Source organism: Semicossyphus pulcher, unplaced genomic scaffold (genome assembly GCF_022749685.1).
Source record: "Semicossyphus pulcher isolate SPU_LCO1_2020_fin unplaced genomic scaffold, fSemPul1.0.p SCAF_5, whole genome shotgun sequence".
Taxonomy (NCBI): domain Eukaryota; kingdom Metazoa; phylum Chordata; class Actinopteri; order Labriformes; family Labridae; genus Semicossyphus; species Semicossyphus pulcher.
Window position 1 is genome coordinate 629,837 of NW_027211726.1, and position 27,664 is coordinate 657,500.

Sequence of the window (27,664 nt, forward strand, 5' to 3'; positions counted from 1 at the left end):
GATGCTTTATTCTTGCTTGTAAACTGGATGTCATTTCTCCCTGCAGACTAAAGTTTACGGATGGTTCTTCTCTTTTCTGTGACATTAAACTAAAGGAGCTCAAAATAAAACATCTTGGACAGGGGAAACTAAAATACATACAATACAAAGTATGTACAATAAGAAGTAAAACAGTCATTCTGATCAAAAACAGGACTTTTAATTTCATTGTTAGCAGGTGCACATTAGCACAGGTGTACTTTACATTCTGACAGGACGAGCTGAACTTTATTTTCCTCCTGTGGCTCCAGGTTGAGGCCCGCTCAGTGAAACAGCATGAGAAAGAAATAAATACATGAATAATTAATGAGGTGTGACAGTTAAAGAAGCAGCTCAGGATAAAAGAACAAAAAGGCACAGATGGAAACAAATATTAAATCTCTTTAAATAAATAAATAAATAAATAAATAATGAGACAAAGACATTTCATCAATCCTCCCAAACTCTGTTTCACAGAGTTTCACCTCGGCCACACGCTGAAGCTTACATCTCCTCTTTATTAAACTGGACGGCTGTTCACACCTGGCTGACTGATCTGGTGTAAACACGTTTCATGAAGCTGATTTACCTGAAATAAACGACCAACCAATCAGATGGCTGGGAGCAGAGAGTACTTGATTCTTCAGTTATAAATCAGTGATGGTGCGTTCACTGACTAAACAAGCTCATAGTACATTTCTAAATGCGGCACATAAACAACTGGACACCCAACAAACCCACTTCATCTCCTGAAACTGAGTCAAACTCAGGTTAAGATTATGTGCTGCGTTCACTGACCTCTGCTTCTCTTTCTTCTCACATCCCAGACTCTTCACTCCTCCCTGCTCTGCGTTCTGTGCCAGGTGTGTGATGATGATCTAGTCTATAGAAGAAGAATAATAATAGTCTGATATGGAGATGATCCAAGTTTCTAAAGAGTTGAAAATCAGCTTCAAGGAACGAGTTGTGAACAGAAACGCTCGGACTGACGGAGCTGCTCACAGTGAGAGAAACAAGCATGTCAGCAGACTGTGATTAATAAGACATGTTTGAAAACTAAACGTGAACCAGGATCAGTCTCAGCACGCCTCTGTCCCGTCTCCCCTGCATACTGTTTTATTGTGAAAACCCAGCTCTTATTTTGGTGACTTCCTGACACAGATTTTCCTCAGTGTCTGAGGAGACAACAGACGAGAGGAAACTTGCAGAGACTGATCTGGGGTCAAAGATCAGGTAATGTCAGGCTGATCTGGGGTCAAAGGTCAGGTAATGTCAGGCTGATCTGGGGTCAAAGGTCAGGTGATGTCAGGTGATTCACAGCAGCAGGTTAAGGTCAGCCAGCAGAGCGTCCACGTCAGCGAGGGGAGCTCTCCAGTAGTTGAAGGAGGAAAATTCAGACAAACCGCCCTGCAGAGAGAGAGAGACAGGGAGAGAGAGAGAGACAGGGAGAGAGAGAGAGAGAGACAGGGAGACCGGGGGAGAGAGAGACAGACACTTACTGAATAGTAAAGTATTTGTGAAGTCTTCATACAGCAGCCACTCTGTCTCTCCTTCGCTGAGCTCCATTGGTGTAGAAGCAGCAGCTAAGCCCCGCCCACAACTACACACCACTCACCATAAACAACAGCAAAAGCAAGCTTAACACGAGCTAAAACCTAATAAGAGTGATTCATAAATCCATGTGCGGTAATAACAGTGTGTGTGTGCGTGTGTATGTGTGTGTGTGTGTGTGTGTGTGTGTGTCGCCCCCTTACCTCCTCGTCCTGACCCCTCAGTGAGGACAGCTTGTCTTTTCCTTTGTTCCCATTGGTCATCTGGCTGTCAGTCAAACCCAGGTCCTCCAGCGCAGACAGGTCGAGCGCTGGGATTGGCTGCCTCCAGTAGAGGAAGGAGTCGTATTGGCTGTTTGATTTCTCCATCATGATTCAGTCTGAAAAACACAAACACATCTCAGGTCTGTGGAAATACTTTAACACACGTGGCACCTGAACGCAGCATGAACAGAGGATATCAGCTGTTTGTGCCATGAGGTCTGGTTCGTCTGTAGATTCAGTGAACGCAGTGGAAGCGCCCGTCTGTCTCTGTGAGCTCAGTAAATCTGTGTCGTCTGAAGCTGCTTCAGTTTATTTTAAACCCGCTTTTATTTTTAGACTGTTTACAGCTGTGTACACACAGCAGACCAAACTCCACTGAAAACACAAGCATTTTAAGGGTCAGCAATTTTGTTAACATTCATGAAATATAAATGTAACTTTTCCGGACCAAACGCAGGCTGACTCATCGCTCGGTCCAGATTTCTCTTCATTTAAAAATTGTTTTATTTAAGAAAATGTTTTTTTACACAAAAAGCTTTATGTGAAAAGAAACACAGCTGCCATTAAACAAAGTCTTTTAGTAATCTGTATAATTAAGGTTTAAACTGTGTTTTAATGGAAGAAGACGACTGAAGTGATTTCTGATCTGAAACATCGAACACAAAACAAAAGTATTAAGAACAAACGCACGACACAAAACAGACGAAGAAGAATGTGGAGTCTCAAATTTAATCCCAACAATTCACCACTCAGCTTTTCTGCTTCTGACTCATTACTTTATTGAGCTGCTGACTCCAACTGGCCCTGAAAGCCTCACAGAAGATCACATTTAAAGGAGCAGTCCTTGGATTCTGAAGTTAATTAATATTGTCACACAATATCATAAACAACCTAACAGAAGGAGGCGGCAGCTCCTGTGTTCTGTGAGCTAAAATCACTGTTTTTCTCAATGGAGTCTGGTGTGTGTGCAGAGAGCGATGTAACGTCTGTGTGTGGTTAAAACATTCATCTTCCTCTGTAACAAAAAGGTCTATCTCTGTAGGGATCCTCTCTGTCATGTTGTCACACACTTAGAATAACAATCTGAGCCTGTCAGTGGAAACAACAAGAACTTTTAGTGGATGTGGAACCAGAGAGTAAAAATTGGGCCCAGGCTTAAACATGCCAGCATTTCTCTTTAATAAATAAAAGTTGGTGTTTTTAGTTTTCTGACTGAACTGAAACAAACTGCTTCTTTTACTCCTCCACACCTCGGAGCCTCACCTGCCTCACCTGCACTCCTGTCATCTGACAGCTTTACATATCACAGTTTATCCTCCCCTTACAGTGAAAACAACGAGACTGTGATAAACTGAAACATCTTAAACATCTCACTTAAAGTGTGACTGCGTGTGATCCTTCTGTTTCTCTGTGAGAGCATCTCATTAAATATAAGGTTATATGAGCTGGTCTCAGATCTGTTCTGTCTCAGGTTTATATAAACTAACATGTTTTCATTCAGTAGCAGTTTAATTTGATGTGTCTCATGATATTTCTATTAATATTCATCTCTATGTAGATTTAGAAACTGGGTCACGGTGCCTCAGCAGACTGAAATAAACCTGCAGCCATCACTGCCTCCCTCCGTCTGACGCTCATGCCACCAAACTACATTCATTTTTCTGCCCATTTTACTGTCGGCTGCTTTCCTTCTGTTTAGATTATTGATTCTGAGGCGTTGGCCCGGATTGGAACTGATTGGCCCAGATTCTGACCGGCTGATCATCTTTGTGCTCACAGGGAAACACTCTATTCATTATATAATCAAACAAACACAAATGTCTCAGTCCCTGTGTTGAATCCGTTACGGATGAGCTGATTATCAGAGCGGGGGATGAACGCTGGCATTGATCAGGCTGGATCAGAGGCGTTGGCCCGGCTCAGTCCGGCTCATCTGATGCAGCCGATTAAAACCGATTTTACACGATTCGTTTTGGACATTTTTCACATTTATGAAACTCAGATGTTCAGTTTCTGACACGTAGTTTAGTTGTTGGTCGTTTTTAAAGGTTTGAATGAGCAGCAGGTTCATCATCACCGGCGTTCACTCAGAAAACACAGAAATGTGTCGTTTAACACGAAATTAACGGAAGTGAATAAAAGCGTTTACCTGTTTGTTTCCGGTGAGAAAATAAACGTTTCTGTTGCTTCTCGTCTTTGTTCTGTTCTCTCTTTTGTTGCAGGAGCTTCAGTCTCTGCTGCTCAGCTCAGCTGCTGCAGGTTAAATGAGCTCTGCGCCTGCGTCAAGCTCACCTGATTATATACCAAGACTTCCGGTTAGACGTTTCGAAATAAAGGACGAGAGGAGATTTGTAAGTTTTGTTTCCCCCTTAAAACAAGATTAAAATAAAACAGTTATTGACATGTAGGTTAAAGAAAGTATTAAAATATCAAGTTAACTTTTGTAATATGTCATCATTCAGGCGACTTCCACTTTATATGGTGAGGTTCTTAAAGAATGTATAAAGCAAAAACCAATTAAACTGTTAAAATATGATTACACTGTGTTGATCTTTTAATGTTTAAAGTATGTTCAACACCAGGCTCTTAGTTCATAATGTAATACTCCTTCTGCTGCTCCGTTCGTTCATCTGCAGCGCTCACTGCACCGCGTGCTGTGCGACCAGGCCGCAGCTTCACTCTGTCACTCCAGCACGCAGAAGGTTTCACATTTATTTTGAAACCAGCACGTTTCCGGTACGTTGGTTAGATTTCTTGTGCACACAGACACACACACACACACACACACACGCACACACACACACACACACACGCACACACACACACACAGTCCTGATGAGGCAGCTGACATGACTCTTGTAGAATGCATACAATTTTACAAATTTTCAACGTTATTATGACTCTTATCAGATAAAAGATCAAAATAAATAGTTCAGCCTTTAACCAGCAGGGGGCGACTCCAGAAGTCTGATCCTATAGAAGTCTATGAGAACATGCTCCTCCTTCTCTCCTGATGTATTCCCTCAGTAAACATGTTCCTCATGAGTTTATGGTCTCAATCTCTAGTTTCAAGTCTTCTTCAACTCAGCATGATGTTCATTTAGTCACTGATGCTCCCATTTAAGCCCCTTTCACTCTGCAGGTTCAAGGCGGGATCATCACGAAGTCGTTCCGCCTCAGAGCCGGCATCAGAGGTAGTAACAGAGTCAAAAAAATCAAGATGGCGGCCCAAAATACCAAACTACAGGCTCAAAAACAAAGACCACCAACGGTGTGGTCACGCTGGCTACGTCCACTTCTAGACGTCTGTCTTTTTATATCGTGTTTTTTTGTGTAAAAGCTGAAAATGTTCCAAAGGAAAGAGAATTATGTTTACAACCCTGCGAGAACACCAAAATAAAAGCCTGTGATGATGGAAGTGTGAGAAAGTACAAACACTGTCAAAATACTGTGAACACGTTTACATGTGTAAAAGTGTAATGGTCAAACTGGGACCAGTAGTCAGTGTGAAGTCATCACAGCCGTTCCTTGCTGTGTGTGGACTGTGTGGATGCATAGGGCCCCTGTAGCCACTAGGGGGCGCCCCAAGCTGCAATTCAGCCTCCTGTTTCAGATCCTGTCACACAATGAGCGACTGTCTGCAGGTGTGATGGGACAGACAGCTGTGCGGTAAAAGAAGGAGGGTTTCTGTTTTGTAAAGAAAAAAGACTTTAAAGTCCCAAATAACATGAAGTATAATTGTTAATTGTTTATACGTATAAAGCACACTGCATTCATCTGGTATAGTTTCCCGTATTCTTATGAGAATAAATATCACAGAACAAAAAGTGATCACACTGTCAGTGTTTCCCAACATGGTGCACTATCAGGGCAGGAACATGTCCCGTCTCCTCTGTGAAGCCTCCATCTGCTACACTCAGATATCCTGATGCCATCAGAGGACCAAACACGGCTGAGTGAGGATTTAAGAAGACTCAGGTGGCTCTGTTCACTCACAGCTCCAAACAGGGCAGGCTCCTCCTCCAGACACATGAAGGCCTTTAGCTCACCTTCATATTGTGCACGAGGAACATCTGTAACAGTCTTTTCCCTGCTCAGGTGTGTTCCCTTACATCGACAGTAGAGTGCAGAGTAGCCCTTTTCATTATACTGCAGTATAATACTGACACCGCCAAAAGGAAAAATAAATAATGTTCATGCTGATCTGTTGCTATGACTGACGCTGAGGAGGTCATTGGTTCCCTTTTATCTTCTGTCGGTCTAAACTGCTCGGGGCAAATGGAGATGTTTTTCATGAATCTGCTTCTCAAAGTGTACGAGGCTGACGCACCTCCTCTGATCACAGGGTTCATCCCCCCATCATAGTTTGACAAAGTAGGAAAGTAGGGGCCCTGCATCGGTGTAATGAGTCTGTGCGGACAGCAGGAGGAGCTGTTTGACTGGACATAAACAGGAAGTGAAGGAAGAGGGAAAAAGAGGAAAAAATGAAGTCCGTTAGAGAAAAAAGGAGCACGGGTTTCCTGGTTGGAGCCACACCTCAGAGAGAGAGAGAGAGAGAGCGAGACAGAGAGAGAGCGAGAGAGAGCTGCTTGATGATCTCAGTCTGCAGTTTTCAGCCTGACGCTCGGTTGGTTCCTCTGGTGAGTCTCCTTCTTCTTCTTCTGCTCAAACTTAAACGCAGGGTTAACCTTCACACCTGCTGCAGGTGTGAACAGACCTCTTAGTCTGTCACTCATTAACACAGTGAAGGATTCATGTTAGATGACTTTAGATGACTGAGTGAGAGTAGACGGGAGAACAGAGGGAGTGGACGGGCAGAGTCCACAGCTGGAACACTGAAAACAGGATGAATTACAGACAAACATGTTTCATATGTTTATTTAAAGGGCGGCGGTGTTTCACTGTTTTCTGTCAGCCGTCAGATTGTGTCAGATTGTGTGTTTGAAGAGTTCAGGTTTGGTTCCACACATCATCACGAGAGCAACATGTAAACTCCTGATCAGGGCACAGAATCTAACAGGTCACAGACTGAAGTGTAACACCGGCTGTGTTAGCAAAACTCTCTGGTCTGAGGTTTGGATTTCTACAAAAAACTGTGTCAGGAACATAGACAGGTCCAGGGTGTGATTAGCTTAGCTTAGCATAAAGACTTGAAGCAGGGGGAAACTGCTAGCCTCATTCTGTGTAAACTGGAAAGCAGTAAGATAAATCTGTGTTTAGCTGCCATTATGAGAAAAGGCTTGTTGAGCTAACAGTCTCTAGCTGAGATGTTAGCCTGCTAGCTAACAAGCATCCAAGGCTTTCGTCACAGACACAGTTTGTATAAAACCATCCTGTTCTCTGTGTCACCCGCAGTCAGATGTTTCACATGGAAACCAGTAACACCTTTACTGTTCGTTAAGATCGATTCAGGACATGATTAGCCTAGCTTAGCACAAAGACTGGAAGCAGAGCGAAACTGCTAGCCTAGCCACATCCAAAGGGTGAAAAACACGAGAATAACTGCTGAAAATAGTTCTAGATGGGCAGGCAGGAAGGTAGGCAGATAGGTAGGTAGACAGGTAGGTAGGTCGGTAGGCAGATACATAGGTAGGCAGACAGGTAGGTAGGAAGATAGGTAGGCAGGTAGGTAGGCAGGCAGACAGACAGACAGACAGGTAGGCAGGTAGACAGGTAGGTAGACAGGTAGGTAGGTAGGTAGATAGATGGGTAGGCAGACAGGTAGGTAGGAAGATAGGTAGGCAGGTAGGTAGATAGGTAGGCAGGCAGACAGACAGACAGACAGACAGACAGGTAGGCAGGTAGACAGGTAGGTAGGTCGGTAGGCAGATAGATGGGTAGGCAGACAGGTAGGTAGACAGGTAGGTAGGTAGGTAGATAGATGGGTAGGCAGACAGGTAGGTAGGAAGATAGGTAGGCAGGTAGGTAGATAGGTAGGCAGGCAGACAGACAGACAGACAGGTAGGCAGGTAGACAGGTAGGTAGGTCGGTAGGCAGATAGATGGGTAGGCAGACAGGTAGGTAGGCGGACAGGTAGGCAGGTAGGTTGGCAGGTAGGCATGAAGGTAGGTAGATCGGTAGGCAGGCAGGCAGGCAGACAGACAGACAGACAGACAGGTAGGCAGGCAGGTAGGTAGGTAGTAGGCAGGCAGACAGGTAGGCAGACGGGTAGGTAGGTAGACAGGTAGGCAGATAGGCATGAAGGTAGGTAGGCAGATAGATAGGTAGCCAGGTAGGCAGGCAGGCAGATAGGTAGGTAGGTAGATAGGTAGGCAGGCGGGCAGGCAGATAGGTAGGTAGCTAGGTAGGTAGGTAGGCAGGTAGGCAGATTGGTAGGTAGGTAATCAGATAGGTAGGCAGGCAGATGGATGGATAGATAGAAATTGTGGTGTCACAGCAGCAGGTTTTCAAAGCGACTGCAGCACAGGAGAAATATTTACATCGGAATTCTAACAGCAATAATAAAGAATAAGCTCACATCTATTAATCTCAAATATAAACTAACATCATTGTTATGCTAACGTTGTGCAGAAGGCTAATGTTGGTCTGTCTGAAGCTTTTAAACATCATTTTACAGACGTTAATAAGCTAATGTTTATTAGCTTGTTAGCTAACGAGCAGCTGAGGTGAGGTGAGACAACAGTCTCAGACTGAGCACACAGACTGGATAAAAGAGGAAGCTGTTAGCTTAGCTGCACAAAGAGAACAAATGTGACACATGAACGCTCCGCTGTTGTCCTTGTTATCCTACAGTCATGTTTTACTTTGGCTCCAGAAGAACTCTGAGAAACTGTAACAAAAGTCCTCTTTGATCCCCAAATCACAGCCGAGCAGCAGAGTGGAGGTGAAAGGTCAGGGGTCAAAGGGTTCAGGTGAACGTTGCTGTAGCTGCTGAGATCAAGACGGAGTCAGAGAGAAAGTTTCAGGAAACTGGGAGCTAAAAATACCCTCGCCCCCCCGCTGCTGTTTTTCACCGCCTGATGCAGACCGCCGAGTTTCTGAAGCGTTTCAGTGCGACGTTCAGATCTGGAGCCAAATTACAGGTCTGGAGTCAGTTTAGAGGACGAGCGGCTGAGCGCGGCGAGCTGCAGGACACACTCACAGCTCCCTGAATCTCACGCACACACACATTTAACGCCAAGTAGGTTTTCACACACTGGGAATTTAGAGGATGTATTTGCCCGTTACGATGCGTTTAAGTGCTGTCGGAAACATATTTTAGTCATTTTGGTAACTCTGGGACCTGAGAACAGTGTGCCCATGAAACCACATTTAGCAGAGATGGTTTCTTCTGTCTTAAGCGTAGATTTGAACCAATCATCAGACAGCAGCTACACAGTCCAAACGACGACAAGTCCTCTCTCTCTTTTCACTTGAACACATTTTTTGCCTCTTTCAGCTTCTAGTTCGGTTTGAACTCGTGTGTCAGTATCTGAGGATCGTTGACATGTTCGAGAGTCATTCAGGAGGTTTGTGGAGCAGACTTGTTGCCGTAGAAACGGTGAAGAGAAACGATGACCCAGTTGTGACTTTGACCTCCTGACAGATAAACTAGTTACTGTTGTTTACAGCCGGAGTCTGTTGGTTTAGTGTGTGTGTGTGTGTGTGTGTGTGTGTGCGTGTGTGTGTGTGCGCAACATTAACACACAGATGGACTGAACACCGGAGTGGAGTCAAAGTCTGCAGATCCATAAAAACGTTTGTCTCTGATTGAGTGAGGAGCCGCTCTGCTGAGCGCTCAGCGTCTGCAGCCGCCTCACGTCTTGATTACTCTGCTTAATGTTTACGTCAGTCAGGTTCTTTGTTTCAGGTGAGTTTGTTCTCAGTGACTCGTCAGTCTCCAGATTCTATCTGCTTATTTTCTCCAATGTGTCCTGGGTGTTTGTGGTCAGTCTCCTTTATGCTCAGCTTTCGGACAGTCTCTGGCAGTGTTGTGCAGGTTCACACTTACAAGAGCGAGCTCAAAGTTCAGTTCGCACAGATTCAAAGTCATGTTTTAGCTTTGTTCAGCTGCACCGAGCTGCTCCTCTCCAGCAGCGGAGATGGTTACGTCGTTCACTCGCAGATGTTTCCCAGGACCGCTCGGATGCTTCGGACCCGTCGGGGACAGTTTGCTTAAAAATGAGACTATTGGAATCTGAACTGATCATAAAGCTGCTTTGAAAGTTCTGCAAAGATTCGTTCGGCTCACCAACAAAGAGCACGTTCAATGAACGCGCTCTTTTGGCCCGCTCAGGCACAGCACTGGTTTGTAGAGAGTTGATGGTTTTTGGATTACTCACAGCTGGTTCGGCGCGTTTCTTTTCACTGGAAGTGTTTCTGGTTAGTTTTTAGGGTCCACTCTCGTCTGTCAGGTAAACCTGTGACTCAGCTCCCTGCGTGTGTTTGGACTGTTGCCATGGTGACGTGAACAAGCTGACCCCGTGTGAATGTTTCTGTATTTCAACGTCTCGTTCACACAAATGTTAAAAATCATCCTCAGTCAGAGCGACGTGTGGCTGCTGGACTCTGACCTCACTGTGGATTTAACCTTCAGCCTACACACACACGCACATGCACACACACACACGCACACGCACACGCACATGCACATGCACACGCACACACGCAACACACGCACGCATGCACGCAACACACGCACGCACACACACACACACCCACACGCACACACGCGCACACACACGCACACACGCAACACACGCACGCATGCACGCAACACACGCACGCACACACACACACACCCACACGCAACACACACACACGCACATGCACACACACACACACACACGCACATGCACACACACACACACACACGCACATGCACACACACACACACACACACACACACACACACGCACATGCGCACACACACACACACGCACACGCACATGCACACGCACACACGCAACGCACGCACGCATGCACGCAACACACGCACGCACACACACACACACCCACACGCACACACACGCACGCACGCAACACACGCATGCGTTGTTAAAGAGATCCATCAAGTGTGATCGAGTCTGTTAGGATGAAAAGTCAGTTTCAGGTGTGTGTGTGTGTGTGTGTGTGTGACATCAGGTGTGTGTGTGTGTGTGACATCAGGTGTGTGTGTGTGTGTGACATCAGGTGTGTGTGTATGTGTGACTTCAGGTGTGTGTGTGTTTGTGACATCAGGTGTGTGTGTGTGTGTGTGACTTCAGGTGTGTGTGTGTGTGTGTGTGTGTGACTTCAGGTGTGTGTGTGTGTGTGACATCAGGTGTGTGTGTATGTGTGACTTCAGGTGTGTGTGTATGTGTGACTTCAGGTGTGTGTGTGTTTGTGACATCAGGTGTGTGTGTGTGTGTGTGTGACTTCAGGTGTGTGTGTGTTTGTGACTTCAGGTGTGTGTGTGTTTGTGACATCAGGTGTGTGTGTGTGTGTGTGACTTCAGGTGTGTGTGTGTGTGTGTGTGTGTGACTTTAGGTGTGTGTGTGTGTGTGACATCAGGTGTGTGTGTGTGTTTGTGACATCAGGTGTGTGTGTGTGTGTGTGTGACTTCAGGTGTGTGTGTGTGTGTGACTTCAGGTGTGTGTGTGTTTGTGACATCAGGTGTGTGTGTGTGTGTGTGACTTCAGGTGTGTGTGTGTGTGTGTGTGTGTGACTTTAGGTGTGTGTGTGTGTGTGACATCAGGTGTGTGTGTATGTGTGACTTCAGGTGTGTGTGTGTTTGTGACATCAGGTGTGTGTGTGTGTGTGTGTGACTTCAGGTGTGTGTGTGTTTGTGACATCAGGTGTGTGTGTGTGTGTGTGACTTCAGGTGTGTGTGTGTTTGTGACATCAGGTGTGTGTGTTTGACTTGTGTGTGTGTATAGTTTGTATTTTCCGTTAAAGGTGGTCGACGTGTCGTTAAAGTCTGAATGAAAAGAGTCTTTGTGGAGCTGCTGGCTCTCCGCTCACTGACTGTCAGTCATAGTCTCTCTCTCTCTCTCTCTCTCTCTCTCTCTCTCTCTCTCTCTCTCTCTCTCTCTCTCTCTCTCTGTCCTTTCTGATCTCTAATGGCTGCGTGCTGGACAGGAAGTGACCATCAGAACAGGAAGTTGGCGTCTGAGTTTAGAGAGGAGGTCCAGAGGACAGTTTGGTGTCAGGAGGTTGACGTTCCATCTCTTTAATGAGAACAGGTCTGAGGGGGTCAGTGTGGATCCCTCCTCACAGCACAGACACGTGACTGTTCAGCAGAGCTCCCACGAACTGGCGAACACTTTGGGCGTTCTTGTGCACATTTCACCGTCCGCATAAAGTCAGTGTGAAACATTCGTCTGTTTTTATCGTGAACAAAGATCCTGAAGTCCTGCAGAGACGTCTCACTCCTCTCAGCTGATCAAAGAAACACACGTCACGTGACTCTGTGTGTGACCTCCAGGTCACCGTCCGTCTGTGTGTGTGTGTGTGTGTGTGTGTGTGTGTGCATCCGTCTGTCTGTCTGTCTGTGTGTCTGTCTGTCTGTCTGCATGTCTGTCTGTGTGTCTGTCTGCATGTCTGTCTGCATGTCTGTCTGTCTGTGTGTCTCTGTGTGTCTGTCTGCACATCTGTCTGTCTGCGTGGTGCGTTCACTGTCTCACACAGACTCCTGTTGTTTTCAGGTCTGATGAGCTGTCAGCTGATCAGAGTCTCACCACACTCTGCTGTCTCACTCTCACTGTGTCCTCTTTCTGTATCGATTCTTTCAGTCATGAACACGTCAGACGTGTCGAGCTCAGGGGCACTCTGACGCTTCCTCTGTGACATCATTTCCTGTCTGATCTGCTGTCAAAATATAGAATCAAACAGATCGTCAAAGTAAGTGAAGCTGTGGATAACTGGTGCAGTAAATACACCGCAGCACCTGAGTGAATGCTGGAAAACTTAATTGTTCCTCTGAGCTCGACAAACTCCAACTCTCAGTTCATCAGGGCGGGTCGGACTGTACCATCTGCACACAGGAGGGGTGTGTGTGTGTTGTTGGTTTGATCCGTAGTCGCCTCCTCACAGTTTTCCTGTTCTTCCTCCTCACGCTGACATCATGGGACAAACATCCTCATGCACACACACACACACGCACACTGTCACACACACACACACACACACACACACACACACACACACACACTGTCACACACACACACACACACACACACACACACACACACGCACATGCACACACACACACACACGCACACACACACGCTGTCACACACACACACACTGTCACACACACACGCACACTGTCACACACACACACACACACACACACACACACACACACACACACTGTCACACACACACACACACACTGTCACACACACACACACACACACACACACTGTCACACACACACACACACACACACACACTGTCACACACACACACACGCTGTCACACACACACACACTGTCACACACACACGCACACTGTCACACACACACACACACACACACACTGTCACACACACACACACACATACACTGTCACACACACACACACACACACACACACTGTCACACACACACACACACACATACACTGTCACACACACACACACACACACACACACACACACACACTGTCACACACACACACACACACACACACTGTCACACACACACACACACACACACACACACTGTCACACACTGGTCATGAGGCTAAAATAAAGCGTCCTGTTAGCGCCCCCTGGAGGCGACTGAGCCGCTGATAAACAAAGAGGCGTCTGTGATCTGAGACTTCTGATGTCAAACAATTAAACTTTACACACAAACACAAAAACATTTATCTGAGAGCAGAGGAAACGACTCCCATTGGTTTGTTTGTTGTTGTTTCCTGATTCGTAAACTGTGATTGGTCAGTTTATTTAGAGGATGTTTCATGGTCACGCTCTGATTGGCTCTGATTGGCTCTGATTGGTTTGCTTGTATTCTCGTTGCTTAATTGTGATTGGTTGGTCAGTTGGTTCGTAGCTGTGTTCTGATTGGTTGGTCTTGGTTGGTGGGTTGATTGATTGTTCTTGTTTATTAGTCGTGCTCTGATTGGCTTGTACTGGTAATCCAAGTTGTCTGATTGTAGTTGTTTTCTGATTGGATGTTTGGTTTGTAGTCATGTTGTTATTGGTTGTTTGTAAAGTACTTCCTGCTGTCTTCACCACATCAGGAACAGGTTGTGTCCAGTCGTGTAGATCATCAGGTAGGAGGAGCTTGTTGATGAACAGTTCTGTTTGAGTAAGGTCCATGTGTGTGTCCCAGACCGCAGCAGAAACGTCTCCTGCTGATGACAATGTATCTTGTGGTTGTAAAACGTAGAGGAAGGAGAACTTCAAACAGGAAGTGGTGATCTGTCCTTCAGCTGAAGCGTCTGTATCTGATGTGAACCCCTCGGGCTGTAGAGGTTTACATTCCTCTCGTCTGAATGCGTTGGATGTGATGCATGAGGCTACATGTTTCTGAGTCTCGGCCTCCTCACATTCTTTCTTTATCGTCTGCTGAAATGTGCTGGACGGACTCCAGAAGTTTCCTCCTGCAGGACCAGAACTGAAAATAGAAGTTTAACCCCTTTATGTAATCAGGAAACACGGCTCTTATCAGCCAGCCGCGGCGGACCTTGACTTTCCCTGTTCGACAAAGAATGTGGAGGCTGGAAAAGAAAAGAGAAAAACACTTCAGAAGGAGACATGATTATTTTTAAAGACACGGCAGCCTTAAAAACAGTGGCCTGTCAGCAACCAAGCTGAGCTAACAAGCTAAAATCCCTGTAACTAGCTATCAATAAACTCTGAGAGCTTCATTGTGCCTCTGGCTGAACCTCTGACTGAACACAAAGGTGAACAAAAAGGAGAGAGAAGCTCAGAGAAACATTTTAAGTAGCAAGAGCTTAAACGGCTACCTAGCAGGTTAGCATTTATCTCATCAGCCTCCACAGTTCACCAATCATGCTACCAGATTGAGGCTAAAGCTAACATGTCCCAGGTCATGTCATCAAGAAAACAGACTGAAGCTAACAGGTCCAAGATCATGATAACATATTAACAGACTCAGGCTAAAGCTAACATGTCCCGTAACATGATTCCTTGCTAACAGTGGCTAAAGCTAATAGGTCTCCACGATATCTTGCAAACAGACTGCGGCTAAAAACTAAAAAGTCCAAGTCATGATATCTTGCTCATACACTGGGGCTAAGCTAACAGGGCACAGGTCATGATATTATGCTAACATACTACGGCTAAAGCTATCAGGTCCCAGCTCATTATATAGGGCTTACAGACAGAGGGAAGCTAAAGCTAACAGGGAAGCTAACAGGATTTGTTCTGAGTGTGTTCTCTGGCTGTTGATTGTTATCCCATCACACTGTACACATTAACCTGGGGTCAAAGGTCAGCTGAGTCTCAGGTACACACAGGTGTGACGAAAATCAAACTTCTTAAACATTCACTTTTTAAAATCTCAGTGTGTTTCTGTGTGTGTGTGTGTGTGTGTGTGTGTGTTTGGACCACACCCAGTGTTTAGTCATGCTTAATGTGTTCTCTGTGTTGACGTTTGGTTCCCATGTAGCTCAATGAGAGAGTGTGTTCTCGTTCTTCTATCTTTGTGAGGACTCCGTTTTAAGAGGACACTTTTGGAACTGTGCAGGAATGTTTATGTTACCCTTCCAAAATAAAACTTACTGCTGAACATGTATTGCTGATAAACAGATTCAACCTGTGACCATCTTACTTCACATAAAACAACCTGTTACCTGTTGAAAAGCTCCCCTTTCTTTTCCTTCCAAAATAAAAGTCTCCGTACTGTAATAACATATAAATCAGCATATAAATCACGAGTCAAAACGTCTGCTGGTAAAATCATCCTTTAAACGACTTGTGGATGACAAACATTTCCGTGCTTCACAGTGAACATGAGCTGTGGTTAAATAAAGACGTCTGTGGCCTCCTGATGACAAGAACTAAACGTGCCTTTTCCTCTTCAGTCTTATTTGGTCAGGTGTGACTAGTAGCTTCTCGTGGCTAACGTTAGCACATACATAAAGTCAACAGTTCGACTGTGTGGCTTTTCTTTATTTGTGCTGCTGCTGCACGTTGGAGCTCATCATGACGTACAACAACTGACCGTAACAAGTTGAGTAATTTAAGTTGATTCTGTCACTAGTGTAAGTTTCACTAAAATGTATGCTTTGTAACCTTTCTCTTTCATCGTTAGCTCAACTCATGAAACTTTTACGCACATAACTTAGATTTCTTGTGCTCAAAGTCTGTTTGAATGTTTGTTCAGGCAGAAAACCAGCGAAAAAATAAAATGAATCTTTGACAAAGATAAGAGAGAAAAATACTCAACAAGCTGTGACACAACCTGCAGGTTACTAAGAACAAGGATTTTTTAACTTCCTTCAAACTGTAAACTGACTGATGGGAAAAGACGGACGGACGCACGGACGGACGAACATGTAGTTGATTACAGTTTAGAATCCCAAAGATCAAAATAAGCCCACAAATTCAGTTGAACTAAACTTAAAACGTACGTTCTTAAATGAGATGTTTAAAACTGCGATTTAAACAGAAAATGTCAAAAAGTTTCTTTTCTGTCTCCACAGATCAAACCTGAAGCTGCAGCGTCGTAAAGTCTCACTTTGGATTATTTCCTCTTCTTGTTTTTCGCCTGCAGAGAGGCCAGAGGTCAGAGGTCAGAGGACCTGATTCTGGATTCGGTCGTTTCTGTGGGAAATAATTTTATTTTTTTTATTTGATACATTTTTCCCTCCTGGAGCCTTTCAGCAGACGCTTTTCCGTCTGAGGTGGGGTTTATATTCGTTTTTTTTTTTGTCCTGCTGGTGCAGTTTTTGTCTGAATGCCCCAGGATTACCCGCAGGCTGCAGTTCCTCATTCGGCCTGCAGGGCGGCAGCAGAGAGTGACGGCCAGCCGCTGGACAGGCGGAGCGTCGGGATGAGCGACTTCTGGCACAAGATGGGCTGCTGCGTGGTGGCTAAACCCCCGCCGGTGAGACACTCACACACACACACACACACATATTTAAACTGTACTGTTGTGAGGACCCTCTAAACCTAAAGGTCCTCATAAAGCAGGTTAAACTCACAGGGTTTCAAACTGACAAGAACAGGAACACTGTTTCTGTTGGCGTCAAAAAAGGCTCTCCTTCTCAGAGTCACAACCTCGGTCAAATCTGAACACACAAACAAGATACACACATTTTTAGATTCAGTGTGAGTTCCACTTCCTGTAGATACATTTATCTCTGATGTCTATCCAGAGAAAACATAAATACATCCATAAATCCTCTTAGAAACCAGAGAAACAGACGCCTCGGACCCTGCCTGAGAATCATCCAGATTTGAACTTCTGGCAGGTTTTTGTCGTCAGCATTAAATGTGATGTTTGGGAAGATCAGGTTCAGTGAACGTCTCACCAGCCGAATTTACTCCAGAGGAAACAGGTGGCAGGACTTCCTCTTCCTGTTTCACTGTGAACTTTGACCTCCTGCAGGCCAACGCCCTCCTTCCACATCATGTCAGCAACATCAGTTTGTTGGTTTGGAAACTGTTGCTTTAAGTCTCGTGTAGTTTTGTTAAATCTTGTTGTTCTTCAACTGAAGCAGGTCCAGAGGAGGCAGGAGGCTCATAAATACAAGAGAGGGAGCCGAAGGTCCTGTCTGTACACACACACACACACACACACACACACACACACACACACACACAGACACACACTCTGTTATTCTTTCTGTGTCACAGCATAGAGTCCTTTAAACGTTCAGACTGATGAGAGGAAGTCCCGCCCCCCTCCTCTTCCTCTGTCTGTATTTATAGATTCTCTGTTTGTTCCATTGTGGCACTGCAACAATACACACACACACACACACAGCAGTGACTTCTCTTTGACACACGTTCTGTACTTAAACACGTTTGTGGCACGTTTTACTTCACTACATTCCCCTGAACGCTTGCTGATGATGTTTTGTCTAAAGCAGTAAAATCAGCGTTCACATGAATGTTGAATGAATGATGTCGCACGTTTCTCTCTCTTTAACTACATGTTTATTATACGTGTATTCCTTTCCTTGTATCAGCCTATTTTAGTACTTAAACAGCGGGAAACGTTCTGACTTCTTCCTCCAGCTCTGTTTGGCGGCCATGTTGGAAGTCTTTCTGTACGTGAACCTGTGACGTCTTTCCACAGCTGCTCTTATTTTGAAATTCATGCCTGTTCCCCTGCTGTGATGACTCAGTGATGACTCGATGCTGCTGCTGCTGCTGCTGAGCAGGAATCAGCCTCAGTTTAACTTAACGTGACTGCTCTCAGATCAGCCGCTCAGTCAGGGACCTCCTGGAGTTTCAGGGCGGTGAGTTTGATCGGTGGTCTCACAGATTTATTACCATGAAACTTCGACACTGCTGAAGCTGAGAGAAACCGTGAGGAAGGATCATGAGGTCCTGGAGAGTTTCAGGAACCACCCATGACTGAAAACAGATTTTCAAAGTAAAACACCTCCTAATGAGCGTGTCTGCAGAGAACAGGAAGTGAGGCGTGTGAAGCAGGAAACGTGTCACCTCGTTATCCTGCAGCTGAACCGCTTCATTCAACACTCGATCTCGCCTGAGATGACGACCTTTGACCCCCAGAACAGCTCCCTGACTGTTTCCTGTTGTTGCCATGACGACGGCTCTCAGTGTGGAGGAGTACGATGATTCACTCCCAGCTGGCAGTGTGACTGTGTGTGTGTGTGTGTGTGTGTGTGTGTGCGCGCGTGTGTGTGTTATTTCACAGATAATATTCACGGCCTGCAGTGGAAAAATACAAACTTCCATCAAACAGGCTGCTGTGATGTCAGATGAGCCTTTCCTGTATTATTATAGTATTATTTATTATTTATATTTAACTAACGTGACATGACATTCACATTCACTCTGTGTAAACCAGCGGCCTCTGCTGTTAAAAAATGGAGCCATTGCTGAAGTGCATAAAACGGCAGTTCCTCGAGTGGCCACTAGAGGCTCCAGGAAACAAGAAATAACATTACAGCTGAAATAAAAATGTCCACAGCCTGGTACAAAAACTGTTTTGTTATAAACGTCATCAGACGGATCAGCTGAGTGAAGATCTTCTCACTGTCCTCCACTGCTTTATCAGCGGAGCGACTGATAGCCTCCGCCTGCTGTTGAAGCAGCTTCACATCTTTGTCTCTGTCCTGGACTCTCTGCTGGATGTTTTGTCGACTCACCCCGAGCTCTCTCTGCCTCTCGCTCCTTTCTGCTGCAGCTGAGACTGTGTCATGGCCTTTATGTTCGTCCTGCTGATCAGTACGGCAGAACATCTTCATCACCTCATCATGACGAGAGCAGACGTTGTCCTGGAGCTTCTTGGAGGGCTCCACCAGCTGATGTTTCTTTAACGGAGCTACTTCATAATGAGGCTGCAGGTGTTCCTCACAGTAAGAGACCACACACTGCAGACAGGACCTGCAGGCTTTCAGTTTTCTCCCAGTGCAGAAATCACAGGTCACATCTTCAGGTCCATAGCAGTAATCAGCAGGAGCAGCTGGGAGTCCAGTCTTCTTCAGCTCCACCACTAAAACTGCTAACATGGTGCTTTTCACATGAACAGGCCTCGGTGTGAAGGCCTGCCTGCACTGAGGGCAGCTGTAGACTCTCTTCACATCCTCTCCATCCCAGTGCCTTCTAATACAGCTCATGCAGTAGCTGTGTCCAGAGGGGACAGTCACCAGATCCTTCAGTAGATCCAGACAGATCGAACAGCAGATTCTTTCTTGGTCCAGTTGGTTTCATCGTTGTGCCATTTCCAACCCTCACCTGTGGTCATCAGCTTTGTGTAGAGACTGAAAGAATGAGATCGCGGATACAAGCAGCAGAAATGTGTTTCCTCCGCAGGGTGAGGAGCTCAGGCATCTGGAGGGAGCTCGGAGTAGAGCCGCTACTCCTTCGCATCAAAAGGAGCCAGTAAATATGGTTCTGGCATCTGATTAGGATGCCTCTGGGGCGCCTCCCTTTGGAAGTTTTCTGGGTATGTCCAACTGGGAGACCCCGGGGTAGACCCAGAGCCTACTGGAGGGATTATATATCCCGACTTGCCTGGGAACACCTTGGAATCTCCCAGGAGGAGCCAGGTAATGTGGCTGAGGAGAGGAATGTCTGGGTCACCTTTGAATTATTTTTGACACTGCTTTTACATTTGACTCCCAGGTGAAAGCGGTTGTGAAATCCAGTTTCTTGGTTAAAACTCCCTCTCTCCTTCAGTGATCTGTTAAAGGCTCTCATCTCTTCTCGATTATTGTACCTCCCTGTATTCTGGCATCAGCCAGTTGTCCCTGTCCCGCCTGCAACTGGTCCGAAATGCTGCAGCCAGGCTGCTGACTGGTTCCAGGAAGAGGGAGCATATTAATCCCATTTTAATGTCTCTTCACTGGCTTCCAATCTGCTTCAGAATTGATTTTAAGCTTGCACTCTTTGTATTTCTCCTCCATGAATCACTACCTTAACATGGTGGAGGCATTTGCATGTCCCTATGAACCTGGGAACCTTGGCATGCTGATCCTGGCGGCGTAGGCCAGTTGGGCTCATGTCCACATCCACTATGTTGAAGTTTTCCCCAGTGAACGAGAGGGTACTCTCTCTGCGACTACTCTTGGAGACATTGGTCAGAGTCCTAGAAAGGGTTCCCCTGGGGACTCTTTAGTTCTACTTGGGGATTTCAAGGCTCACGTGGGCAATGATGGAGAAACCTGGAGGGGGGTGATTGGGAGGAACGGTCCGCCGGATCTGAACCTGAGTGGTGCTTTGTTTTTGGACTTCTGTGCTAGCCATGGATTAGCCATAACAAACACCATGTTTGAGCATAGGGTGATTCCTAAGTGTACCTAGTACCAGAACACCCATCAGCTGTCAGGCTGAAGAAGGCGGCCTTTTGGGATTGGTTAGGCCAGGGGTCTCCAGAAGCAGCAGACGGGTACTGGATGGCCAGAAGGGCTGCAGCTTCAGTGGTTGCAGAAGCAGAACCCCGGGTGTGGGAGGAGTTCAGGGAGGCTTTGGAGAAGGACATTGGGCTGGCCTCAAGGAAGTTCTGGCAAACTGTTAGACAACTCAGGAGGGGGAAGCAGGCTCAAGCTGTCTTCAGCAGGGCTGTCTTGGCTTTTGGCCTTTTCAGTGTTGCGTCGAGGTCAGGGACAGGACCTGTGGAATGGCTGGGATGGTGGTTCCCATTTTTCAAAAGGGGGACCTGAGGGTATGCCTCAACTATAGGGGTATTACATGTAAAGTTTATTCCAGGGTGCTGGAAAGGAGGCTCCGGCCAAATGTCAAACCTTAGATACAGGAGGAACAATGCAGATTCCGTCCTGGCCGTGAAACAGTTGACCAACTCTTTATCCTTGCAGAGCAGCTCGGGGGGCATGGGAGTTTGCTCATTCAGTCTTTAGTTAGTGACCGAAAGAATGAGATCGCGGATACAAGGGGCCAAAATGAGTTTCCTCCGTAGGGTGGCGGGGCTCGGCCTTAGAGATAGGGTGAGGAGCTCATACATCTGGAGGGAGCTCGGAGTAGATCCGCTACTCCTTTGCATTGAAAGGAGCGACTTGAGTTGGTTTGGGCATCTGATTAGGATGCCTCCTGGGCGCCTTCTGTTGCAGGTTTTCCGGGCACATCCAACTGGGAGGAGACCCCGGGCAGGATTATACGTCTCATCTGGCCGGGGAACGCCTCAGAATGCCCCAGGAGGAGCTGGAAAATGTGGCTGGGGAGAGGGACATCTGGGTCACCTTGCTTAGCCTGCTGCCACGACGACCCAGGCTCGAATAATGGAAAAAATGGATGGATGGATGTTCGTACTTAAAGGCCTGACGACCTGGCCCCCTCCTATATACCTGTCAGCCTTCAGGCCCCTCAGATCTTCTGACACAGGTCTCCTGGTGGTCCCCCGTTCTAATTTTAAACTTAGAGGTGCCCGGGCTTTCTCAGTCAAGCCCCCTCGACCGTTGAATAGCCTTCCAGCCTCAAAACATACACCTGTTCTGTTTGGTTTTGTTCTGTCTCACTGCTTTGGTTTCTATGTATTGCTTCTTTTATGCATTGTACAGCACTTTGGTGAGCTGCTGCTGTTTTTAATGTGCTTAATAAATAAATTGACTCGACTTGACTAAACACAACCTGAGACTTTTTTAAGATACAGAATGCCTCTGTTTAAGTGGTTCAAAGACAGAGGAGCAGTGTGGACATTTGGTGTAAACTTAGCAGAAGTTCAGCCTCTTCAAAGGATAATTAAATGTCTCTGTAAATAATATAACAGAGTGCTCTGTGTGTAAAGATTCAGAGTTCTTCGTATTGATCTAACAGAGATGAACTTTCGTCCTCACAGAGTTCTCCTCCTCTTCAGTCTCTCTGGTTACACAACAGTTTGGAATAATCCGGAGGAGTGTAATCCTCTCAGATCAGATCTAAACTCTTCTGACTGTGGCTCAGATGTTTTCTGGATCCGTTTCCCCTCAGCAGGATTAACTGGACTCCAGGAGCGGGATGGGATTTTAATGAGGTCTTCGGTGGCTGTTTGCCAGACCATAGAGGGTCCCTTAATGCAGCACAGGGTGTCCTTGAACGCAGCACAGAGAGCTGTCGAGGAAGAGGATTCTTGGCTTTGTATTAAAGCCTGTTTTTTGGACATGTTGGAGCCTGAACGCCTCGTCTGTGTAGAGCTTCACTCTCTGACGCTTTATTTTGAAAATTTCTGCCTTCAGAATAAAAGCAGCACCTAAAGTAACAAATGGTGATACCAACAAGTGTCTTTGTTAAGTGTTAAAATAATTAAACATTTATTTTCCTTTTCTTTATTTTAAATGTATTTTCAATTTTAATGCATTTATAATCACAGTTTCCTGTTTCCTTTTTAAATGTAAAGAGCACCTGATGACCCTGAGTACCAACATAATTATTAGAGTTTATTAGTCCTCTTAGTTCTGGCTGAACTGATCCTCCATACAAACACCATGACACACAGTGATACAGTGAGAAACGATCCCTGCTCAGCTGGCTGCAGGTTTCACCATCAGGGTGTTTTTAAAGGTGTGAACATGAAGGTGAGGAGAGGCTGACAGAATGTGGACGAGTTCAGACATGAAGATCAACACACTGACGTAATACACACCTATTAACCTGTGTGTGTGTGTGTGTGTGTGTGTGTGTGTGTGTGTGTGTGTGTGTGTGTGGTGTGCCTGTGTGTGTGTAGAAGAAGAAGAGGAGGAAGATCGATCGCAGTATGATCGGAGAGCCGACAAACTTCATCCACCTCACACACATCGGCTCTGGAGAGATGGCCGAGGGCCTGCAGCCGGTGAGACACACATGTGTCTGTCTGTACACCTGTCTGTCTGTACACCTGTCTGTCTGACTACCTGTCTCTCTTTACCTGTCTGATTGTATCTTTATCTGTCTGTCTGTCTCTTTATATGTCTTCATACCCACCTGTCTGTCTTTGTACCTGTCTGTCTGTTACTTATCAGGCATTACTTTTAAACTGAAATATTAAAGTTTTAAAAATACAGACATAAAAAATAGAAAAATGAAAATAATATAAAAATTTAAAATCATCAATTAAATAATTTTATTAATAAATTATGTTTGAATTTGTCTGCAGATTTTAACGTATTTTAAGTTTTTGTTTAGAATATGAAAAAGATTTAAATTAAATATTAAATATTTCAACAATAAAGAAAAAATATATGAATTTAATAATTAACATTTCTTTATTTCCTGGTATTTTTAAAAATACAAACTAAGTTTAAGAAAATAATCTGAATATATGAATAAATAATGAAACTACAACTCCCATCAGGCTTTGAAAACGTCTGCAGAGCCTGATGGGAGTAAAAGAATCTTTAACTACTGAAGAGTAAAAACAGGAAGTGAAATCAGCTTCAGTCAGACAGAGGAGACACTGATGGAGCAGCTGCATCATCATCAAAGGCCCTCTGTGTGTGTGTGTGTGTGTGTGTGTGTGTGTGTGTGTGTGTGCGTGTGTGTGTGTGTCAGGAAGTGTCACACAGAGCTTCCTGTTCTTCCCGTTTCTATTTTTGCTTGTCTGTCTCACTTTTGTCTGTTGGAAGAAAATTCAGCTGCAGTTCTGATCAAATAAAACTAGAATAATAAAATAGAATAACAAAGAAGTATTACATGATAAATAATTACAGCAAACACCTGGACACATTATTGAATACAAATACACCTGAAATATGAAGTTCGTATATTTAAGTATCATCAGAGATAATAGATCACACAAATACATATTTACCTTTAAGGACAAAGTGAAACAGAATTATGGTATAAATATTCATAGATCTAAACCTAAAAATAACATTCAGTTATAGGTTACTGTGGGTACTGATCTATTGTTCATGTTCCTGTGTGTGTGTGTGTGTGTGTGTACAGTCGGGGTCCGTTCAGGAACAGATGAGGTCTAAAGGCCCGAACATGAACGGCAGGAACAGCCTGTTATAGCTGGTAAACACACACACACACACACACACACACACACACACACACACACACACAATGACACATGAATCACACATAACGTCAGACATTTCAGTGTGAGGGATTTATTAGCAGGACGCTGTGCCGCAAATCTATGAAGTGCAGAGATTCTCACTAAGGAATGTTCAAACCAAACTCCATTCAACAAACAGTCATTTTAAAGTAGAGTTCTTGACGTCTTACAGACAGACCTGACACAACCCTGCCTCCTGCTGTAGTTCTCTCAGCGTCCTCTCAGCCTGTTTATTGTCATTAAATCTCAGTAACATCTGTTTGTTGTGGCTTCATAGCGCTGTAGTGACATTTTGTGTTGAACAGAATAAACACAAATGATCCTAAGGAGAAATATGATCTTTCTTTTCTTTCTGATCTGAACACAGCAGAATAAGAACAGGATGTAATGAACTCTGCTACCTGTAGGGGGCACTGACAGAACTCTGGACTATGTTTCAGACCAGTTTCAGTTGTTGACTTCTTCATGTGTGCTCGTTATTTTTCAGGAGAAAATAAAACTGATGTAGACCACGTGATCGACCTTCTCTTTCCTCCTCGCTGACCCTCACCCTCCTCTGAACGAGCCTCCTCTTCAACCTCCCTGCTGAAGTGTCCTTGAGCAAAGCACTGCCCCCCCACCCCCACCCCCACCAGCTGCTTCTGGTGCATTCCAGAAATTTCTACTAAAACTGTAAAATCAGTATTCATCGTTAAAAACATCCAATAACGAGTCCGGACGGAGAGTTTTTTTCACTTCTCAGGTCCAATAAATAAAACAGTCCTCATTTCATCAAAGGCAAGGACTACATCTCCCAGCATGCCTCTGATATCAAGGAAGTATTATTAAATTCAAGATGGAAAAAAACAGAAAGATTGAATTGAAAAAAAGGCCACGTTTTCTTGTATTCACCCTCTGAGGGCCTGAAACCGACTGATGACATCACTGGACTCCATTTCCCAGAATCCAATTCTATTCAGGATTTGTGATATATGACAGAATGTCTGTATTTAAAGAAAAAACTGGAAAACATTTTTTTGGCTCCAAAAATTCTGCTTAAAATTGTTAAAAGAAAGGACAAAAAGACTACACTTCCCAGCATTCTTAGTATTTTTTAACTCAATCCATGAAGCTTTGTGTGTTATACAATCCCACATCCTTCATTTAAACCCTCACGCTGGTGGAAAGTCCCCCCGACAGCTGCTGTGTGTTTTCTCAGAGGACTACATTTCCCAGGATGCTTCACTGTGTTCAGCTGTTCTGTTTTCGGCCTCTAAAGGATTATTATAATTATTTCATTGTGTATTTTTATGCCTCCTAATCCCCCCACGTCTGGTCCCGTGGCCTCAGTGATGACATCATTGGACTTCAATTCCCAGGATGCTTCACTCTGAATGATTAAAGACTCTTGTTTAAGGAGATGGGAAAGTCCCTTAAACATGTGTGTGTGCGCGCGTGTGTGTGTGTGATGTCATCTGTTCTTAATCCTCCAGTTTAAATATATTTGTTGCTTCACTGAACTCTCTGAGGAGACTGGACACAATACAAAACCCCCATTTAAAAATGACCCGTTTTTGTAATATCTCATTTCATGTGTCACAGTTGCATTTCTGTTCATTTGACTGCTTACTCTGAGGGTCGGGGCCGTAAACGGGTCTGATCCTGACATATTTTTGGGCTCCAGATAGACTGAAAATAACTTTTAGATTGAGATTTTATCTGGATTTAGGATTAAAACATTTCTTGTTTCAAACATTTCAAGTTGCATCTGGAGCGAACAGAAAGAATCAAGTGTTTGGCCGTTTTATATTTCGTGTATTTGAACAGAGCGGATGATATTTTCACTTTTCTGCTGTTTTGGGTGATTTGCTGTGATTTCTTCTCATATGGCTGTTTTTATATTTTGTGTTTCTTCTGATCAAACATTCTGATTATCTGAAGGCAGACTGAGCCGATTGCTTCATCAGAGTTTCTCAAGTTTCAGTTTTAGGCTTCGGTTTGTGTCACTCGATGTATGGATAGAGTTGCAGAGTTTCTTTAAATATCAGCAGCCAGTTAAACTTTTGTTAACGCAGGGTGGTTTAAATTCTCCAAAAAGTTAAATGGCAGCACTTTAAAAACATACCAACAAGATCAGGACTTTAATGTCCAAACAGACGTCGAACCCACCAACCAAAAATATAGTTTTATGTGCATTTAAATATTTAAACAAAGACAGAAATCCTCATCTTATTTATACATTTAATTGTCATTACATTTTTAATTAGATGTATCTCCGTAGATTACAAACTAAGTGTTTCAAGCCTTCTTGACATTGTATGCTGTGTACAAAACTTCTATCAGCGCTTCTCCAAGGTTCTCCTCGTCAAACCAAACTCCATTCACAAAACAAGCATTTTAAAGTTTGTCGTCTTGCAGACAGACATGACAAAGTATACATTCATAAAAAACCCATTAAGTTAATTTGTTTGTCTGAAAACATTCACATGTTGAAAGATATTTATTCTAATAATCAACCAGTCAGAGTTCATGTAGAATGTAAACTTCTGTTTGTAGCAGAAACATTACCACAGGCTGAACCAGACTCCTGCTGACAAAACCACAACTCTAACAAAGACCCAAGAGTTTGTTTATTTATGTCTCTGGAATAAAAATACAGGACCACTGGACTAAACTATCCGTTATTATTGTTTCATTTTCAGCACAATCTTCTAAATGTCCAGAAACATTTAAAGTCATTGTAAATATTTTTTCTATTTTTTGCAGCAGAAGTGAAAATGAAACATGAGATAAAAGGTCAGACACAGCAGTCAGAAAGTGACGCCATCAGCTGAGTCACGGTGGTTCCCCTCTCTGTGGGACCGGCCACTTCCTCCCCGCGGCCAAAACGTCTATTTAAGGAAAATCTGGAGCTCGTCTCGGTTCCCTCACAACAGCATGGTGTGTTCACTGCACTCCTCAGAGCGTGGGACTTTTTATACTTCCTCCCTCACCTCCACTGTGATATATTCCTCCCACACTGAGCATTTCTGCTGTGTAGGAGTGAGCAGGCGCTGATTTCACATCATGTGACTCAGTGAGACGACTTCAGTCAGCTGACGACTTTAATCCAACAATCGACGCTAAACAGCTTCATGGAGGATAAACAGACACGACAGTTTGTTGGGCTGCATTTCAAACACCAGTACCAGCTGTTGGAGGTGCTTGCTGCCCCCGGTGGCCGAACCGTGAATCATTTCAAAGCAAACCTGGATTATTAAAACACAGCTGCATTTACAGCCGCTG

General features: G+C 44.7%; 2 protein-coding genes across 2 annotated transcripts in view; one reads left to right on the forward strand and one right to left on the reverse strand.

Moving 5' to 3' along the window:
• Positions 1–233: 233 nt before the first annotated feature.
• Positions 234–4,097, reverse strand: mllt11 (MLLT11 transcription factor 7 cofactor). Its single transcript, XM_069681969.1, has 3 exons — positions 3,982–4,097; positions 1,773–1,948; positions 234–1,425 (listed from the first exon to the last, which is right to left on the reverse strand). Exons 2-3 carry the CDS (start codon positions 1,938–1,940, stop codon positions 1,333–1,335), a joined length of 261 nt encoding a protein of 86 aa, XP_069538070.1. The 5' UTR covers positions 1,941–1,948; positions 3,982–4,097; the 3' UTR covers positions 234–1,332.
• Positions 4,098–6,412: 2,315 nt separating this feature from the next.
• Positions 6,413–27,664, forward strand: part of cdc42se1 (CDC42 small effector 1) — a 22,225-nt gene continuing 973 nt past the window's right edge. Inside the window, exons 1-5 of the mRNA XM_069681967.1 lie at positions 6,413–6,472; positions 16,431–16,834; positions 23,084–23,188; positions 24,283–24,354; positions 24,888–27,664. The exon at positions 24,888–27,664 is cut by the window's right edge and continues 973 nt beyond it. Coding sequence (XP_069538068.1) covers positions 16,685–16,834; positions 23,084–23,188; positions 24,283–24,351 — 324 coding nt within the window. The 5' untranslated portion in view covers positions 6,413–6,472; positions 16,431–16,684 and the 3' untranslated portion in view covers positions 24,352–24,354; positions 24,888–27,664. The remainder of the gene's footprint in view (positions 6,473–16,430; positions 16,835–23,083; positions 23,189–24,282; positions 24,355–24,887) is intronic.

Coding starts and splice junctions, on each gene's coding strand:
- mllt11 (XM_069681969.1), bottom strand. CDS start 1,940: ATGATGGAGAAATCAAACAGCCAATACGACTCCTTCCTCTACTGGAGG. Junction 1,426..1,772: donor TGAGGGGTCAGGACGAGGAG/GTAAGGGGGCGA, acceptor CTCTCTCTGCAG/GGCGGTTTGTCTGAATTTTC.